General features: G+C 43.0%; 1 protein-coding gene across 1 annotated transcript in view; it reads right to left on the bottom strand.

Annotated features, from left to right (window-relative positions):
• Positions 1–4,761: 4,761 nt before the first annotated feature.
• The window catches only part of NUGGC (nuclear GTPase, germinal center associated), a 42,885-nt gene continuing 26,499 nt past the window's right edge, over positions 4,762–21,147 (bottom strand). Inside the window, exons 13-18 of the mRNA XM_046657094.1 lie at positions 15,069–15,226; positions 13,401–13,539; positions 12,115–12,223; positions 11,303–11,439; positions 8,988–9,078; positions 4,762–5,491 (exon numbers count right to left, since the gene is read on the bottom strand). Of these exons, the coding sequence (XP_046513050.1) occupies positions 5,352–5,491; positions 8,988–9,078; positions 11,303–11,439; positions 12,115–12,223; positions 13,401–13,539; positions 15,069–15,226 (774 nt within the window). The 3' untranslated portion in view covers positions 4,762–5,351. The remainder of the gene's footprint in view (positions 5,492–8,987; positions 9,079–11,302; positions 11,440–12,114; positions 12,224–13,400; positions 13,540–15,068; positions 15,227–21,147) is intronic.

The raw sequence follows: 21,147 nt of genomic DNA, 5'->3' as shown, positions 1-21,147 counted from the left end.
TGCTTTCTTTTGTTTGCCATTAGCTTGGAGTATCATCCTTCACCCCTTCACTCTGAGCCTGTGTTCATCATTGGAGCTGAGATGTGTTTCCTGGAGGCAACAAATTGTTGGATCTTGATCTTTAACCCATCTTGCCACTCTGTGTCCTTTTATTGGAGAGTTCAATCCATTTACATTGAGGGTGATTATTGATGTATGAGGGTTTAATGTTGTCATTATATCACTCATTTTCTGGTTTTCCTGTATTTCCTTTGTTTCTCGTCCTGTGTGTTTTGGTCTACCCATTGAATTATGTAGTTTTTTATGATGTGTTTCTTTGTTTTTCCCTTATTTATTTTTTGTGTCTCTGTTCTGATTTAGTTTAGTGGCTACCCTGAAGTTTGTATTCAGAATCTCACGTATAAGATAGTCCATTTTCTGATGGCCTCTTATTTCCTTAGTCTAAAATCATTTGGTCCCTTTCCTCCTCCCCTCCTAAGTTATTTTTCTCATATCTTATTCCAATTTGCGTTGTGCATCTGTGGTTAAAGCGACAAGACGGTCTTTGTTTTTGGTGCTTTTCTTCCCTGTAGCCTAATGCTATAGCTGAATATTTGCTATCCTATTCTGATTCTGTCTACCTATTTGTCTCCTTACTTTGTGTTTTGTGACCCCTTTCTCCCTTTTTTTCTTTTTCCAGGTATGTGGGCCTTCTTGAGGATTTCTTGTAGTGGGGGTCTTGTGGCTATGAAGTCCATTAGCTTTTGTTTGTCTGGGAAAGATTTAATTTCTCCCTCATATCTGAAGGATATTTTTACTGGATAGAGTATTCTTGGCTGAAGATTCTTGTCTTTTAAATTTGAATGGTGTTCCATTCTCTCCTAGCTTGTAAGGTTTCTGCAGAGAAATCTGCTGAAAGTCTGATGGGGTTCCTTTGTAGGTTATTTTCTTCTGCCTTGCTGCCCTGGGTATTCTATCTTTGTCATTCATTTTTGCCAATTTTATTACCCTGTGCCTTGCAGTAGGTCTTTTTACATTGACAAATCTAGGAGATCTGGAGGCTTCCTCCACACATATTTCCCTCTCATTCCCTAGAATTGGGAAGTTCTCTGCTATTATTTCTTTGAACATACTTTCTGCTCCATTCTTCTTCTCTTCACCTTCTTTAATACCTATAATACTTATGTTGCATTTCCTCATTGAGTCAGATATTTCTTGTAGATTTTCTTCATTTCTTTTTAGTCTTAGTTGTCTCTCCTCCTCTGTCTGGAGCATTTCAACACATCTATCGTCAATTATGCTGATTCGCTCCTCTATGATGTCCACATGAGTATTTGGGGAATCTGTATTTTGTTTTATCTCTTCCATTGTGTCTTTCATCTCTAATATTTCTGATTAATTCTTCTTTATAGTGTCAATCTCTTTTGTGAAGTAGCACCTGAACTTGTTGAATTGTTTCTCTATATTCTCTTTTACCTCATTGAGTTTTTTGATGATAGCTATTTTTTAATTCAGTGTCATTTAGTTTACTTATTTCTGCGTCTTCAGTACTGAATTCTGCATGCTTGTTTTCTCTCTGGTCTGGAGATTTGATAAATTGCCTGAAGCTGGAAGGATGGGTCTTTCCCATTCTGATACTATTTGGTTGCAGTTACAGCCTGTTGCCACTGGGTGGGGGTCGATAGCCACGTATTCTGAGCCCTCCTCCTTCAGCCAAGATGGCGTGGTGAGGGTCAGGGGAGGGGCGCTTTCTCCTGCGTGCGGTCCCAGGTTTCCCAATCAGCTCTCCCTACCTGGTCTCCTGGGCTCTTGGCTTGATGAGGTCACCCCACATGAAAGCTTTCACCCTGTTAGAGGGCTTCCCTCTAGGCTGCAAGGGCACTAGGGAGTCCTGGGTGATCCCATGGATGCTTGACCCCTCCTCCATTCCTTCCCTCATGGAGCCTCCTGTGGCAGCAACCGCAGTCTTTAGAGGAGGAAGAAAGTTCTCTCTTACCCCGTTCCAGCTCCTCCAAGGCAGGCTCCCGCCTCTCCACCCTCCATCCTGCGGCCATGTGTCTCTCTGAGGTTTTTGTGCTGTTAGGGTATTTTCTGTTGAAATATGGTTGCTCCTTTTTGTTGTATGTTTGAGGGGAGAGAGTCCTAGGCAAGTTCACTTTGCCATGATGCTGACGTCACCTGGGTGCTGGAATTTTTTATTCCTTTAAATGTTTTTGTGTTTTGTTCTAGGATGCAGTTAAGTTAGTTGGAAACAGTTTGATCCTTCTGAAGCTGATTTTTACATTTTGTCAGGTAGGTACACAACAGCCTTTAGGACTGTTTTTACCCTATTACAAGGTAATGTTTTTCTGAGGACTCTACTTGTTGCCCCAGGTGTGAAAAGGTCTGTCTATTCTGGCTGCTCCTAGCTTGATGTGAGATTTGGGGATTTTTCTGCCTGCTCCTTTCTAGTGTTTCTTTCTTGGTAGTTGCACGTGTTAATCAGTACTCAAAGATTCGAGGGACGCTGCCTCATATCTCTGCAACTTTCTCTCTGTGGAGTACAGCTCTCTTCTCCACAGTACTCCACCCTGTGAATTCTGTTCACCTTGGACTCCCCAAACTCTGAACTCCATCTCCTTAACTCAGGGAGACCACCGGGCTCTGTTTGGGCTCCCCCTCCCTATAGTATGGAAACTCTGTCTAGGCAGCAGGATGGGGCAATTGTAGGGCTCACCTTGTTTGTCTCCCTTTCTTCAGAGATCATTGTCTCACACTCACAATTCTTCCATATCTGAATACTGTTGTTTCATAAATTTTGTTTGGTTTTTTAGTGGCTGAAGGCCAGAGGGTTAATTGGCCCCTGTTACTCTATCATGGCCACAAGTAGATGTCTTCCACACTCCTCACTTGAAATATAAAAAGTGAAACTATGTGAACTGCAATAGAATTATATATGTTTAGAAGTTCAAAATGAAAGGAAACTCTGAGACCCACCTACATGGATGAATCCTTTTTTATCTTACTTAATGAAAAAAACATTAAAACAAGGAGGGAAGGCCTTAAAATCCTAGAATTTCAAAGCAGTAAGAGACTTTTTATATCATCCAGTTCACCTCTCTTACTTCGTAAATGAGGAAATGAAATCATAGAGATGTTAAGGAATTGTCAAAGTTTTTATTAGTACTGGGAAGAATTGAGATTAGAACCCAAGTCTCCCAATAAATAAGCCATTACACTGTTACTCTGTTCTGCCCAAAAACAATAACCATTTATCAAGCACTCTTAAGTACTATTTGTCAAAACTTTGTAAGCTTTATTTTAAACTTCCTGACAACCCTCGTAGTTTCAAGGTAGGTACTAATGTTATCACCATTTTACAGGTAAATAACCTGAAGCTCAGGGAGTTTAAGTGATTTCTCTAAAACAGTGGTTCTCAAAGTGTGGTTCTTGAAACACTTCTGGGGTCTGCTAGGCCAAACTGTTTTTATAATATTAAAATCTTGTTTGCCTTTTCCTTTTTACTATGGTGACCCTTGCACTAATATTAAATATTAAATATTAAAAACAAAGGTGGGTAAAACCACTTGCCCCTTAGTGTGAATCAAGGCAGTGGCACCAAACTACATAGCAGCTATTGTATTTTTCATTATCCTGCACTTGCAGTTAAAAAAAAGAAGCACATTCACTTAAGAATGTTCTTAATGAAACAGTATAAGTTATCAACTCTATTAATTACTGACCCTTAAGTAGATGCCATTTTACTATGTTGTGTGACAAAAAGAGAACTACACTTGAAGCTCTTCTACTGCCTCAACGAAAAGCACTTGGATGATTCAGTTGTGACTTGAACTTGACATTGTTTTCATGGAATATCATTTTACTTGAAATAATGATTGACAGACAAACTATGGTTAATCAAATTTGGTTATATGGTGGACTTTTTCTCAAAAAAGAACTAAATGAACCTATCACCTCAAAGAAAACAATGGTATTTGTTGCCAATGATAAGATGAGCTTTTAGGAAAAAATTTTGGAATTTTATAAAACTTGTCTCCTCCACTGTGAGCTTGACAGCTTCCCAATACTTCAAGAATTTCCTGGTGAAGTTGGAAGAGACATTAACAAATATGAATTTTTGGCATTACATAATGAAATGTGTAATCTTCCAACATTTGGAAGATCTGCTTAATTCAGTGAACAAATATTTTCAAAATGACCAACGCCTGATATGTCAAAATCACGCATTGGTAAAAGATACATTCAAAGTATGAGATGTATTATAGTGTAACAGGCTACGAAAAAAGTTCACCAGTATGGTTCCAGATTCCACACCACAAATCTTTAAGAAACTACTACTTTTCAAGATAGTAGTATAAGGAAAAATATTCAGAAGTTATTTGAAAAGGCTATTAAAATACTCTGCTGTTTCCAACTCTCTATCTGTGCAAGATTGTGTTTTCTTTATATACATCAACCAAAAAGACGTATTATGACAGATTGAATGCAGAAGCAGACAAGAGAATCTAGCTGTCTTCTATCAAACCAGAGAGTAAAGAGATTTGCAAAAGGATAAAATAATGTCACTCTTCTTACTAAATTTTTTTGAAAGTAGTTTTTTCATAAAAATGTTATTTGTGTTAAAATGTAATGGGATTGTTATTTTTAAATGAATTAGTAAAGAATTATTTAAAATTTTTCTCATTTTAATTTTGGATATAAGAGATATAACCCACATAGACAAAACTTAATTTTAATTTAATTTAATTTTAAGTTAATTTTAATTTAAAATTTAATTAAATTTTAATCTAATTTGATATCAAGAGATATAACCCACATAAACAAAAGCTCTTAGAGTCCTCGATAATTCTTAAGAGTGCAGGGTCCCCAGATCGAAACGTTTCAGAAGCACTGATCGTAGAGGACACTCCCGAGAGGAGGTGAAGCCAGGGCTCTTGTCCGTCTCTCTCTCAAACCCATGTTGTTTCCATGGCACAATGTTACCTCCTTACCCAAAAAGTCTCATCAGTATTAAAACGGGAACTAGAATTGGATCCCTAATGCTTTATTTTGCAATGGGTTTTTTTCCCCATAATATTTAAGTTTTTGACGTTTACATATTTTTCTTTGGTGAAGCACGAGTTTCTAGTCCCTAAAGCTTTAGAACTCCATTGCGGATTCAAGACGGCTCTTTTTGTCTATAGAATAAAAATGAATGTTGCTCAGGAATTAGCTCATGCCAGAAGTAACAATATATTGAATTTTATATTGCATATAAAGCCCAAACAGTTGGGAGATCTTCTTTATTAGGTTTTTCTTAAAAGAAGTACTTCTACTTATTTGGCTCCAGGCTTGCTTTTCATCCCTTTGGTGTTAAGCCCCAAGAATTAAATCTATGTTGTAGGGGGGCCAGCTTTGCTGGGGGACATCTTCAGAAGGAACTCTTGCATGCCCCTCCGCAGCACGGCATTCTCAGCAACCTCCCTCAGGCTTCTGTGCAGCTTCTCCATCTCCCTGTATTCACTTTTGACATCTACAGAAGAGAAGAAAGCATGTATCAGGAGTTAGCGTCCTTTTCAGAAGTGTCGCCAGAAAACAAATCCCCTGAGAATCCTATTATGACCTGGGTCACTTGGCCCAGAATGCAAGATCTAGAATGGAGCTTAGAGATCAGACAGTCCCATCGATTTGTTTTATAAATAACCCGATCAAATGGGCATTTTTGCTCTTACTTTAAGGCTCATCTCAGCATATGAGTAACCCTCAAAATGAACACAAATCTACCAATAAAAAAGGTCTGGGAAATCACTGGGTCTTTCCTAAGGCCTCACAGCGCTCAGTGGAAGGGTACAAAGCCACCACACATAAAGCTCCCCTAAGTCCTCTCCAGGCATCTTCCCCCTCCCCTGATCCCTCTCTTCCCAGCAGTCCCCAATCTAAGTCAATCTGCTCTGTTTTGGCATCTCAGGTTTTCATCCTATGATCTGTAATCAAATTACACCCTTCTGATGATTAAATGTATGTGTCAACTTGTCTGGGATGTGGTGCACAGATATTTGGTCAAACATTATGCTCAAAGTTTCTGCGAGAGTATTTTTGAACGAGATTTACACTTAAATTGGTGGACCTTGAGTAAAGCAGATTGCCCTCCACAATGTGAGTGGACCTCATCTAATCAGGTGAAGGTCTGACTAAACCAAAAGGCTGGTCTCCCCCAAGCAAGAGGGGATTCTCCAGCAGACTGCCTTCAGACTTCATCTGCAACATCAACTCTTCCTGGTTCGACAGCAGACTGCTTTTGGACGTGAACTGCAACTCTTTCCTGAGTCTCCAGCCTGCTGGCCTCCCCATCACATTTTGGACTCACCAAGATTCCACAGTCACATGAGCCAATTCCCTAAAATAAACTGCTTTCTATATATACACACGCATACTCTGTTTGTTCTGTTTCTCTGGAGAACCCTGACAGATACAGTCCTCCTTAAAGGGACACTTCAGACTGACCTTGGGGTTGGCCCTGGTGTTGCTCCTGAGTGCCTCTCCAATCCCCTTGGCTCCACACACCCACATCGTGACTCAGACTCACCTGCCCTGAGCCAGGCCAGCGGTGGGGCTCATGACCAAGAAGGGAGTTAGAACCCTGAGTCTATTTGTCTTGCTCCTGAGTCTGGAAGGTCGCCCTTCTCCTTGCCGCCTCTTAAACCCTGCCTGTGCTTCCAGGCTCCACTCCAGGACCCGGCTTCCATGAAGCTTCCCCACTGCCCCAGCCCTGAATAACACTGTCTTCTGAATTGCTAGAACAACAATCTGGTGCCCGAGTGCACCCCCTCCCTCAGGTCTTTGTTTAAATGTCACATTCCCAGTGAGACTTTCTCTGACCACCCTGTCCCCTGCTCTCAGCCCTCCCTCTCCCCTTCCTCTGCTTTCTTTTCCTCCAGAGCATTTACCACCCTTCAGCATGCCACGTATTCTATTTATTCTTCTGCTTCCTGCCTGCTTTCTGCCCGCTGGGCTGTGAGCTCCATGAAGGCAGAGATGTTTTCCCGCATTGGTCACTGCTGTATCCTCAACACCTACAACACGGCCCAGCACTAGGAGGTGATTATAATTACTTGGAGAGTGAATGCATACTGTCCACCATTGTGATTCACATTCTTACACACCGTGTTTACCAACCAGGTAAGCCTCAGAGCAGGGACTGTGTTAGATCTCTTTGGCACCTGGCACAATTCTCCCCACATGGTATATATTTGCTCTTGATGGTGAAGAAAAGGGAATGGTCTTAAATTATGGCAGAAGCAATTTACATCAAACTCAGAGGAACATTTTCTATATGTGAGACCTGGACAGCTGAAAGACCTTTGGTGAGTAGGAGCTCTTCAAAGAAGACACAATTGGATAACTATAATCTTAAAACAGGTTCCTGTGAAAACCTAGACAGAAGGTCATGAGAGAAGGCAATAAATTATAGTGTGAGGGTGCTGCATCTCCTTCCCAAGGGACCATCAGGAACAGGTTAGCCGTCCAGCTAACCAGCCAGAGATGGGGATGCTGACGATTTCCAGTGAGACAGAGAAGTGCAGGAGAGACGTTTAGAAGCCGCAGTTGTGGCTTTTACTTTGGAAATAGCTCTGACCACTTTCACCCTGACATAATGACACACATAAATGGCATCAGATCTTTTTTTTTTTTTTCCATCAGGAAACTGTGCACATGGTTTAAAATTTAAAGGCACAAAATACACAGAGTGCAAAGCAAGTCTCGTGCATTCTCTGTGCTCCAGTCTCCCAGTTCCCCTCCTTGGAGGCAACCAGCATGACCAGGTTCTGTGTATCCCATGGAGATTTTTATGCATATACATATGTATTTCCTTTTTTTCTCTCACAAATGGCAATACGTTACACACATTTTTTTCACTTTACTTTTTCCCACTTTACAATATGTTTTGGACCGCTACTTTCAATCACTACTATATATAAAGTCACTTCATTCTTTTTAACAATTGCATGGTCCTCCACTAGCTGTGTAGCTAAGTTAACTGGTGCCCTACTGATAGATATTTGAGTTGTTCCAATGTTTGACATCATAAACAGTGCTGCCCTGAATAACTTTGTCCACAGACCATTCTGCTCACGTATGAGGATATCATAGGATAAATTCCTAGAAGTAGGATTGCTGGACCAAAAGACATGCGCATTTTTAATTTTGTTAGAAATTGCTTAATTGCTTTTTGCACCAATTTACACTCTCCAGTTAATACCAGGGAGCCTGGTGGAGCCCACGGCATGAAAGGGACAGGGCACACACAGCTGGTATTGTACCCCCAGGTTCCTGGTGGATGAAGAGAAACTTTCTCCACCACCACCAGAAAATGAGGCTTTTTTTTTAAAGACTGGCACCTTAGCTAACAACTGTTGCCAATCTTCTTTTTTTTCCTCCCCAAGTTCCCCCAGTGCATAGTTGTAGATTCTAGTTGTGCGTCCTTCTAGTTGTGGCATGTGGGACGCCACCTCAGCATGGCCTAATGAGTAGTGGCATGTCCACGCCCAGGATCCGAACCGGTGAAACCCTGGGCCACCGAAGCAGAGCATGTGAACTTAAGCTCTCGGCCACAGGGCAGGCCCCCAGAAAATGAGGCTTTTCATTAAAAGCTATCAACTTAAAAGAATGGGTTTATGGAGACAGCAGGGCAGAGTTATGGATTTGAACTTGCCACTTTCCAGCTATGGATCCTTTGGCACATTATCTAATCTGAGTGTCTGTTTCTGCATCCGCAAAGTGGAGCAGTAACATGTACCTCTGACGGTCAGTGTGAGAATTCGATGAGATGCTGTGCACACAGCCTGAGTACGATGCTTGGTCTCTGCTGGGTGCTCAGCAAAGGGTGGGAAAGTCAGAATCGTCATCGTCATCTCCAGTCCTTGCCCAGAAAATTCTTCCTAACTTAATTTCTTTAAACCCAGTAAAAAGCAACCACAGCTAGGGGTGTCTGCAAGATCACCCTTTATGCAAAGGCTTTAAGTATTTACCTGCAAGCTCCTTGTAGAGACCATCCCCTTGGGATGAAGCAAGGGTCAGCATGGTGGCGATACTGCCCTTCACCTTCTCCGTGATTCCATTCTATACAACAAAGGATGGTCATTGTGTTAGGGTGGCACAGCCCAAGGGAAAGGGAGTCTTATGAAAGGGACCCTACACAACTCCCCAACCAGCCAGTGTACAGCCTGGTGCTGCCAAAATCAAAGCCAGGTCCAAGAGGGGCCACTGGAGAGCACATCAAAGTCCGCAGTGGTCATCAGGGCAACATTCTTGTGGGGTCCCACCTGCCTCAGTATCTCCTTTCCTGCCCATCAAGACTCATGGGGGATTGTGCTTCTGGTGCTAACTGACTGAATCAGGAGCTAATGAGGATGCATGGAGGCATGGGGCAGAGAAGAGCAACAGCAGAAATAGAAGAAGAGGACAAGCCTGTCACTACCCCACCATGCTGTCACACATTAGTCACTGGATGAATGTTTACTGAGTACCTGCTTTGTGCAACATGTCATACTTGACATACCTGATTCTTCTTCCCAACTGCCTGAGAAAAGTCTTCTAGCTACTCTTAGTCCTTCTATCAACCACCTTCCCTCTTCTAACCATCTCTTGCCTCCCTTTGAAAATACCTGACTCTTCCCTCTAGCCTGACAGAGCCTGGTCAGATCCGGAACCTGGATCTCCTGACTCCTAGTCTTATGCTTTTTTCTTCAACACACCAGACCAAGAACCCTGAGCTCTAGTCTCAGCTCTACCTGTGAGCCTTGAACTGCTACCTTAGGCCCTCTGGGCCTCAGCTTTCTTGTCTGCAAGATCAGGGAATAGGAACATTCTGAGGTCTTGCCCAGTTTCAACTTCCAACATTTCTGTCATTTAAGATATTTGTATATGCTCAATGTACTAATCATTTTTTAGTGAAACTCTTTTCTGAGGTACCTTAAGGGCCAATTTTTATATACTCAATGGGGATTGGCTGCTGTAGAGTTTGGCCAATTTTCTGCATGTTTTTGTAGACTGCGATAGCATGTTAAATGACAGAAACTAAACTGCTACTGGTAAATGAGATACATCTTAGCCATTCCAAGAGAAATTACACCCTTCATATTGTGGAGAAAGGCATTTTCCAAAAGTGCTGTGGTGGGAGGAGGGGAGATTGAGTGGAAGCAGGCTGGAGATGCTTCAGGAAGCAGGCTGGTTCAGACGTGGACTGGAATAGCAAATAGCCAGCTTCCTCAGGAGGTCAGGAAAGGATCAGCTAAGTCTGGATTGAGGCAGAAGAATTTGGAAACTTACATGGCCAAGGAGGCACCAACCGTGGTTTGGATTAAAACAAAGACTTTATATTACTTGGAGAGGGCGGGTGGCAAGCCAAGAGACCCAAGTTGAGACAAGATGGTCCAAGTGTACTTGACAGAAGCACTCAAGTCCAAGGAAACTATTAGTAACTGTCTTCCAAAATACACTCATGCATCACTTAATGACAGCGATACGTTCTGAGAAATGAGTCGTTAGGCGATTTCATCATTGAGCAAACATCATAGAGTGCAGTACTTACATGAATCTAGATGGTATAGCCTACTACACACCCAGGTTATATGGTACTAATCTTATGGGACCACTATCATATATGCAGTCTGTCACTGACTGAAATGTCGTTTTGCAGTGCATGACTGTAGATAGCATCAAACCTAAATCTATGCGAGGTACCATAACTGACTGACCTATAGCAGTTTATTGACATTTTATGTAGACTAGACATTTCCCTCATTAAGAAACCTGTTCTGAGATAATGCTGTCATTGGAAATGCTGGAGCCACATGACCTGTCCCAAATCCTAGCTCTGCAACTTACTAGCTGTGTGGCCTCTTGATACGTCTCTCTCTTGCTTCAGTTTTTTATCTAGAAAATGAGAACAATAATAGTACCTATCTCACAGACTTGCTGGGAAATAAATGAGCTTACGTATGTAAGGAGCTTAGGATCGCACCTAGATATTACAGTTACTGTTCTATTGATGACTTATTAAAGAGGAAAGATACCAGAGAGAGCTGGAGTGGCTGCATTTTTGAAGTCACAGCCCTAGTGGGGAGCCCGACACCCACATTCACGGTGGCAGTGAAGGAAGAATGCTAAGTGCCAGCTGCCTCCTCTCCCAGTATCGTGGGCATTGGTTGGGCCCACTTTGCAGAAGGCATCTGGCTCTATTTGGGCCCAAATGACTACTAGTTCTTCCGTCTTCTGTACCCGCTTCCCCTCCTCCCCCAGGAGGCTCTTCTGGACTGGAATTCAGACTCTGGATGTAGAATACCTTCAGTTGCTGAAATTGGTGTTGCATCCTTTCTTGAGCCCTTTCAAACATGCCCTCGGCCACCTGCTGGTCGACCCCTCTTCTGATGACATCTTTCATTCTCTCACAAGCTTTTTTGCCAGTGATCTGAGCTGCCTCTGGCAAAAATGATAGCCACAGTCACACCACAGCAAGGACTTGCTTGGAAGTCTTTAGTATTCAAAAGAAGGACCAGCAAAGGAACTATATATATATATATATATATATATATATATATACACACGCATATACATACATACACACACACTTACATATATTTATATATGTAGCACCATTTTCCATACAGTGGAAATCGTTTATAATAACATGATACAAAAAAATTAACACTCTCAATATTTAATTACTATCACTCAGAAAATCTAATGAGTGAATTAATCAGAAGCTTACAAAATTCCACTCCCCCTACCCTAGAAAAAACAATGGGACCGCCAAAACAAGAAGAAGCTAGAAAGTGAGTTTACAAATACTTAAAGAAAATAAGAATGAGAATTGTATAATGGATTTTATAGTTTAGTTAGCTGAGATGTAGCATGGAGAGAAGCAAAGTGTCTAGATAAAGAGTGGACAGAAAGAACTGGAAACACGCATATGAAAATGGTTCATGAATTACTTCTCCCCACACCTTTCCAAGTATTTGTTTTTCAATTTGTAGAGTAAGAGTGTTCCGGGGACTTAGGGTGCAGAAGGACAAATACTTTGATGGGGGAGCAGCGGAAAAGGATGCTGGAGGAGCTGACAGAGAGATCCCAGAGAAAGCGGAAATGTTGCCCCACCTTCGTAACAGGGCTTCAGGTCGCTCTGAACAGAGGTGGTGAGAGACTCATAGATCCTCCTCTTCTTTCTGAGGATGTGTTCCTCCATGTCTCCCAGGATGGCACTTATCTGAGAATCCATGTTAACAAAAGGCCGTTTGTGACAATTCCTTCACAGAAGCAGGTCAGGTGTCCCTGTGTGTGGCCACTATTTCCCTCTGCCTTATATTATGGTTTGCTGTTTATATGTTGTTTCCACAATTAGGCTGTGAGCTTCTCATAGGCAGGAACTTTGTCTTAAGCAACTTTATATCCCAAAGTGCTTCCCACAGGGCCTGGCACCTACAAACAACTCGGTAAATATCTGAGGAGTAGAATCAGGCACGGGCAAGGTGCTGGAACAGGCCCTCTGTCAGGGAGGGCGGGGAGGCACAGGATATTTCTCTAGTGTTGCCATGGAATTTGGGCTGGGCCTGTGCTATGGACCAAATATTTGTGTCCCCCTGTATTCATATGTTGAAATCCTAACCCCACAATGTGACAGCATTAGGAGGTGGGAGGTGATGAGGCCATGAGAAGGGAGCTCTCAAGACTGGGATTACTCCCCATATAGAAGAGACCCTAGAGAGCCCTTTGCCCCTTCCACCATGTGAGGTTACAGTGAAAAGACGGCCGTCTATGAAACCAGGAAGTGGGCCCTCACTAGACACCAAATCTGCCTGTGCTTTGATCTTGTACTTCCAGTCTCCAGAAGTGTGAGAAATAAATTTCTGTTGCTTATAAGGCACCCAGTTTATGGTATTTTGTTGTAGCAGCCTGAATGGACTAATACAGCCTAGAAGAAAATGGGTCACAAACAAGAGTCTTGAATACTCAAAACTAAAAGTGATCTACAAAAAAATGACACTTCTTTAAGCTTCACTGCTTTGGATAATACTTCATAGTGGCAAAAATGATAGAGAGGTTAGTGAAAATGTGATAAGTGGATTCAAATTCTTACAGATCTAAGGATCCCTTGCAGATTCTTCCAAGAAACTGAGTCTCCTCTACAATCTCAGCATTTACCATCGGTTGCTTGGCAGTGGAACAAAGCTTGTCCAGTGTCCTACCCCTCCCCGCCTTCTCAGGACAGCTTCTCTCTCCCCCATCCCACTCTGTTTTGTATCTCACAGTGCCTGCTATGAGACATGCCCAGACCCTGGACACTCCAGGGGAACAAGCAGGGAGAGACAGGTAACCTCCAAAATCCTGTGGGGAAAAAGTCACTACCCGACCTCACCACCCTCTTCACCTTATAAGGGTCTTACCTCCTGGATCAGGAAACTTCTTTTGCAGCTATCATATTTCCAGCCATTTCTTATCCCAATTTCTGTCATTTTCTCCTGCAGAGAGTGCTTAAAAGCATCTATGTGAGGCATCAAAGCTGAACCAGTGGGCTTTCCAGCTCTACAGAAGAAAGCAACGTAAAATGTTAAGAGACAATGTGACCACCATGGGGCTAAAACAAAGAGGAAACTAGCGGTATCCTTTTATTAATTTTTAAGAGAAGGGGGATGAGATCTAACAGTTACCAAGTTCCTAAAATGTGCCAGGCTCTGTGCTGTGCCAGGCCCTTGACATAAAAAGCTATGATATCAATGCAATGAGGCCCATTTTACAGATAAGAAAACTGAGGTTCAGAGAAGCTGCTGATGTGTTCAAGGCCACACAGCTAGTAAGTGGCAGAGCCAGGCCTTGGACACTGATCTGGTAACCTCAGAACTCAGTCTTTCCACTGCCAAGGTGTTTCCATTTGAAAGGGTGGGGCTTGAGGACTGTTAAGGTGTAGACCTTAAAGACGGGTAAGATTTAGGGAAGGGAAAAAAAGAAGGAGTTATTTCCCATGGGGACAAGATAGTGAGAACATCCCAGGAGTAAGAAGCCACAGGTTATTGAGGCGGGGGCATAGGCTTGAAATCCCAGCTCTCTGATTATGAGCTGGGTCACACTGGGGAAGCTGTACGATTCCTCTGACTCTCAGTTTGTTCACTTGTAAAAAGACAGAAGCCACTTCAGAGGGTTCTGGGAGGACTCAATAAGATAATGCATGCAAAGAGCTTAGCACAGCTCCTGGTACATCTCAACTGCTCTTTGCGACCCTCCGGGCTGGCTAAAGCAGAGGGCTGACACCGGGCAGCAGTGCGGGCAGAGATGGGAAAGGCCAGCTGGAGACAGGTGGAAGGTTTTGAACACCATTCTAAGGAATGTGGAGTTCACCCTACAGACTGCAACAAGGGTGGGGTGGGTGTAGGTGGGATGGCATAATCCTAAATGAGTTCAAAGGAAGTCGGGGGCGGGAAAGGGAGGCCCTGAGTAAGAATCAAGCAAAGGTAGAATGGTTCATGCAGCAGCTGCTGTGGACAAGGTGAAATGCCAGAGGCGAAGGAGGGAGACGAGACAGGCTGCTGCAGTGGGATTAGGAGAGTCTGTTTCTGTTGATGGAGAAAAGAACTGGAGGTCAAGGAAGGAGGGGGCACCATGAAGGTCACACAGCTGGTAAGTGTGTGAACATGCAGCATGTCAAAAACAAACAGAGTCATCAGCGAGCCACTTTCCCTTTTTGCATTCAGGAAAATTTATGAAGGCTATGTGTTTACTTAACTCCACACTTTCCAACCAAAATACCCCGTCCTGGGCTCAGATCCATAAGAAAATTTATCCCCTACTGCATGTATGAGATATTTGACAAATAATAGGAATCATAATATTAGTTTGAAAGCAACATCTCCATCTGTACTCCAGGTCACCATGGGAAACTTTTAAGTAAACCAAACCAAGAAGGCTTTCGTGTTTTGCCAAAGACTAAGCTTTCCTCCTCAAGTTGCAAGCTACTCTTTACACTTCCAGATCCAAAGCACAAATTCTTAAAGATGAGACTCTGGCCCAACGTTCTTTAGATGTTTCTTCACAAAGAAGCAAAATGAAAGATCCTTTACCTAAAAATGCCTCCAAAAACAGGATCGATCTGGTCATAGATGGGCTGAGTGATGGCTTCATTCAGATCTATTCTTGTGAGAGTCCTGGAGGCATAGATGCCATTTTTCAAGCAAACAGCTTTCAGAGTCTGGTGAAAACCCTGGTTTCCTCTACTCCTCTAGATAATTAAACAATAAGTTAGTAGAGTTAGTAGGCATTAACTAGAAGGTCACAGGATCAGAAATGCATTGCCTTTGGCCAAAGGTTATTACTGAGAATCACAGGGGAGAGTAGAAACAACTTGATCTTTCAACGTATTATTAAACTGGACAGAGAGGAGAGCAGTCACGACTCAAGTCGGCAGGGCTCCCCTGCCCTGGGCTTCCAAAGCACACTGTGCTCGCTCAGATCATAGCTCTTCTCATGCCATTTTGTATTTGTCTGTTTTCTCAGCAGGCTGCTATACTAGACCATCAGCTTGTAGAGATCAGGCACAATGTCTTATTCACCTTCATGTCCTCACCTCCAGGCAGCAGCACAAGTAGTGCTTGACAAATATTTGTTAAATAAGCAATTATTAAGTGAAAATGTGCTATGACCCTACTGTGAGTATATGTTTCAGATTTTCCAAGTTAGTCCAAATTTTTACACTTTTTGTTAAGTATCTAATGAAACATAATTGATTTGTATATCTTTGTAGTATTTTTTGCCAGAGAAATAAATTAATAAATCAAAGGAAAAAATTATGAAACTAGAGCTACAAGAGACATTGATAAATTTTAGCCAGATACTGATCCTTAATAAAGAGAATAAAAATACATTTGCACTGAACAAAATTTCAGTAGAAGTCTTCGTGATTATTAATCAATGATACATGTTTTAAGGCAATATGTTTCAAGTGAATGCCTGTGTAGCATGATACAATTGGCATCATACCATATATATATATTTTAATATTCTTCTCTTTTCACTTAATATTATAATAATGAGCATTTCCTCAATTCATTGCAAATACTTTCAAAAAATTATTTCAATAACCACATAATATAATATCATATGGATGTATAATAATTCATTTTACCATTTTCTTATTATTAGACATTTAGGTTATTTCACTGTTGCATAATGATATGATGTTAGTATATAAACATTTGCCCAAATTTCTGATCACAAAGGAAAGTTGCTCATCTAATAAGAACACTTTGGGTATGGTTGCAGTCACAGAGAAGGAAGCCATTAAAGAGCTGAGAGAGGGGACAATTCACGGGATGAAGTCCTAGTGAAGGCCTCAAGGTAGCTGATATTGCTCCTTCCTTTCATAAGCAAATGGTCTCACAGGAGTGGTCTCCACCTCACGCCTTCACATCTCAGCGCCCACTTACTCACTTTTTGTGATCTGGGATCTTCTACCATCATATAGAAACGGTTCTCTTTAGGGTCACTTAGTTATCTATTGCTATGACACAAATTACTCCAAATTTAGTGGCTTAAAACAACAATAAACATTTATCTCTCACAGATTCTGTGGGTCGGGAACTCGAGTATGACTTGTTGGTGTTTCATTGTCCACTGGATGACCAGGCTATGTGGCCAAGGTTAAAATGCAGATAAGTGCTCCCCAGGGAAGAGACCAGTGCACGATACAAGGTTGCTGAGAACAGACAACGTGTGCACCAGGCTCAAGTGGCACAGTGTTTACTTATAGCAAGATGAAAAAGTGTGCACAAGATCCAGCCTCTTGCCATGCATGGGTCCCCTGTGGCCAGTGGACCCACTCCACAGCTGACACAGGTGATGTAGCTGCACACATCCCATGTTGTGCTGCAGTAAGAAGGACCCAGGCCCTCCCCTACGGATCTGAAATACAGAAATCTTGGAGCTTGCCTGAGGCCTTTGACGCCTGCACTAAGTAGAACAAAGTAGACACTCAACATAAAACAGGGAAAGAGACCCCCACATGAGACAATAAGCCCAGCACAGGCTGTGAGGGCTTTCATCTCCTGGCAAGGAAGCGTTCCAGGCCCAAGGCCCATTCTTACATGGCCAAGTAGGGGTCAAAACTGCATGCATAAGTTGACCTTCCCTAGCAGCTAGCCAGTTCTGGCTCAGGGCTTCTCTGTGAGGTTCCCTGAGGTGTTGGTGGTGTTATGGTCACCTGAATAGGGCTGGAGGATCTGCTTCCAAGGAGCTCACTACAGGGCTGGCAAGGTGGTACTGGCTATTGGTGAGGGGCTTAGCTCCTCTCCATGTGGCCTTTCCACATAGCTGCTTGACTTCAGCATGTGGAGGCGGGCTTCCTCCTGAGTGAGTGATCTGAGAGACCCACGTGGAAGACTCAGTGGCCCTTGAGACCTAATCTCAGAAGTCATGCACCATCCCCTCTGCAGCACTCCACTGGCCACAGAGACCAGCCCTGATTCTGTGACGGACAAGACTCCGCAAGGGCATGAATCCCACGAGGTGGGGCTCACTGGGGCTGTCTTGGGGCTGCCTACCACAGTCACCAATGAATACTCTCAATGGCCAAATCCAATAGCCCCTTCCTTACCCCACTTATCCTTAACCTCTCAGATTATCTGATAATCTCCTTCTTAACAAACTTTCCTGCCTTGGTTTGTTTACTGGAAAATGAGAAATTAAGCATTACACTAAAAATAAGTACAAGAAAATAAGCATTACACTATTTCCTTCCCCTCCTACCTCTCAGACTACTCCTTCTCTGCTCCCTCTCCTGGCTCCTCTTTATTTTTCTTCTCCCTAAATGTGGCCTTTGTTTCAGGTTATGTCATATTATTGTCCTCCTCTCTACTCCTTCTCAATACTATTCACTCCCAGAGATCTAACTATCAAGTTCTTGATGGTGACTATCAAATCTAGACCTCCAGCGCCCCACCTCTCTAGGGCTTGAGCCCCACATTTCCATCACGCTGTTAGATATTCCACCTGAATTAAATACAAAACACATACTTTCCAATACTGAACATATTACCCTCCCTCCTTATTTCTTTTTTCAATTTATGAGATCTCCTTTTTCTTAGGTGCAAATCTTCCCAGAAGTCTTTACCTCCTTGCTCTCCCACATCCACTATATCAGCACTATTGACAAGGATGATTGAGACTTCCTTCAAATTTGCTCTCCAAGCCATCATTTCCTTTCCATTCCCTCTGCTATGACTCTAGTTCAGACCCTTACTGTGTTTCACCTAATCTAAGAGACTCAATCGATCACTCTGCCTCCATCTCTTCCCACTCTAGGAGCACATTAAGCTTCCCACAGCATAGCTCTGATGAAGCCATTCTCCTGCTTGAAACTTCACCAAGTTCAAACCCTTTGACCTGGTCTAAAGTCTCCAGTAACCTGACTGTCTCCAGCTTAGTACTCCAGAACGCTGCTATCTGTACAGACTAACCCACCTACTGGCTTCCAAACGTGTTTGTCCTTCCTCACCTGGAATGCCTCCCCTCCCGCTCCATGCCTCTGCATATGGAAATACTGCTGATCTTTTAGGGCCTGACTCAAACATCACCCTCTGTAGAAGAGTTATTTGGTTGTCCTCTAATAAGCTCCATAATTTCTTTCTCAACATCCATTCCCCACTTCTCCTGGCAATTACCAGCTGTCTCTTACTTAGTCCTGTTAGGCCTAAACTATTTGGCACAGGGCATTCTCTTGTTTCAGAGATCAGTTTAGAAATAGGCATTGACTCATTTAGAGCCAAAGAAATACCAATGAAGGTTTGCTGGGGTTTCTAGGGGGAAGTTTCTTCACTCTTCTGAGAGAGCTTCCAGAAATGACTATCCTTCTCTTCCTCTAGGCCAGTGGTTCTCAACCTGGAGCTATTTTGTCACTACTGAAAAGTAGAGGGTGCTACTGGCATCTAGTGAGTAGAGACCTAGGATGCTAAATATCCTACAATTCACAGGACAGCATCTTACAACAATTATCTGTCCCCAAATGTCAATAATGCTGAAGTTGACAAACCCTACTCTAGAGCTTGTGCTGTAGAGATGTGAGACTAAGGACAGCTACAGCTATTTTGTTATCACGAGGGAAGCAGCTTGAGAACGAAGCCCATACCTGGGGGGGTGGGGGGGGGTGGGGGGGCGGGAGGGAGACTGCAGAGACAGAGGGCCAGAGCCACTGCATTAAGTCTACCCCTTCCCCCAGGGCCCACACTTCCTCTGGATCTCAGTCATGTGGGCCAATACATTTCCTCATGCTTCAGGCTGCCTTGAATTAGGGATTCTGTGATTTGCAGCCAAAAGATTCCAATCTGTCACAGCCCCCACCAGAATGCTCGCCCTCCTCTGAACATTTGGAGAATTTTTTGGCTCTCGTGTGGTCCTCACCACATGACACCTTTTATTACTCCATGTTATCTCATCTCCTCTGAGCGGGGACTGTATTTGGGTTTTCTTTCTATCCCCCAAACCTAATAATAACAACAGTTGACCTTTCTTACACTTTCTATATGCTAAGTGCCTTGATTAAGTTCGGGGCTGTATCTTACATGCGTTATTTCAACTAATCTTTACAACAACGCTATGACATAAGTACAATTGTCCTCATTTTACAGATGAGGGAACTGAGGCACAAAGGAGGTAAGTAACTTGTCCACGGTCACACAGCTGATAGATGGGGAAAGTGAGACTGAAAGCAGAGCCCATGCCCTTCATCAGTGGGATATGCTATTCCTAGCACCCATGCCTGTAGTCAATAGCCCTTGAAAAAAAGGAGTGAAGGTACCCAACTACCCTACTTTTATGAGGATTTACAAATGTTAAACTGTGTAACTAGTTGGCAATTACAGGTACCTACAATAGTTTGCAGAGCACAGTTTGGGAGATGGAACAGGCAAGTGTAGGGGTTGGACATCTGGGCTCTGAAGCTGGACAGGGCTGCGGTGGATATGGATCCCATGCGTGGCCATGGACACGTTATTCAGCCTCTGTAAGGCTGTAAAATTAAAATAACAATAAGGATGTTTACTACACCGAATTGTTGTGAGGATTCAATTAGGTAATGCACAGTGCCTGGTACCAGAGTAAGCATTTCCTTCACTTTTGCTGAATGAATGAATGCATGCATGCATGAATGCAAACATACCACATTCGTGGATACTCAGCTACCCACCAGCTGTGCAGAAGGTGCACTAGCTCTCATTCTCCTGTGCCCAAACTCTAACAGTCCTCTCCAGTGACCCTGGAATCATTCCACTTCTTTACTCTTTCAGCTTTAGTTCTTTTAGCATCATTCTTTTTCCATATTAGAGGTAGCTCCTACTCCCTTTCATCCCAGTTGCCACACATATCTACTAATCTAGATATCTAAACAAGCTCTTACAAAAAAACACACAGACAAGAACATCCAGAAGAGGCCACATGCTAGAAAGCTGGTATGATCTGTGTGTATGAAAAGGCCCACAGAAACACAGAGCTTCATTACACACCACCTTTTCACTGCTAACGTTCCAAATTTCCAACTTCTACTAAAAACAAACACAACATAGGCTATGCACTACTCCCAGTGCTAGAGACTTCCGTGTCGTCCTTGCCACATGAGCAGTGTTGTCCATCACCCCTTACTCTCAACAGGTCTTATGGACTGAACTGTGTCTCTCCAAATTCATGGGTTGAAGCTCTGACCCCCAACGTGACTGTATTTGAAGATAAGGCCTCTAAGGAGGTAAATGAGGTTAAATGAGGTCATGAGGGTGGGGCCCTAATCCAATATGACTGGTGTCCCTATGAGAAGGGGAAGAGACACCAGGGATGCACACACAGAGGAAAGGCCACGTGAGGACACAGTGAGAGGGCAGCCATCTGCAAGCCAAGGAGGGAGGCCTCAGGAGAAACCAACCCTGCAGCACCTTGACCTTGGGCTTCCAGCCTCCAAAACTGTGAGAAATAAATGTCTGTCATTTAAGTGGGATTTTGTTATAGCAGCCCTAGAAAACTAATAAAATGGGCCTCTTTTTTTTCACCCCTTAGTCTTGGATAAATACTGCCTTACAGTCACATTTTCAGCCCTCAGAAACTCCATATAACTAATTAAAAGATAAAAGAACAATTTGCATGCCAAGTGAGAGGTTACAAGAG

Source organism: Equus quagga, chromosome 3 (genome assembly GCF_021613505.1).
Source record: "Equus quagga isolate Etosha38 chromosome 3, UCLA_HA_Equagga_1.0, whole genome shotgun sequence".
Classification (NCBI taxonomy): Eukaryota; Metazoa; Chordata; class Mammalia; order Perissodactyla; family Equidae; genus Equus; species Equus quagga.
This window is presented reverse-complemented; position numbering and strand designations above follow the sequence as displayed.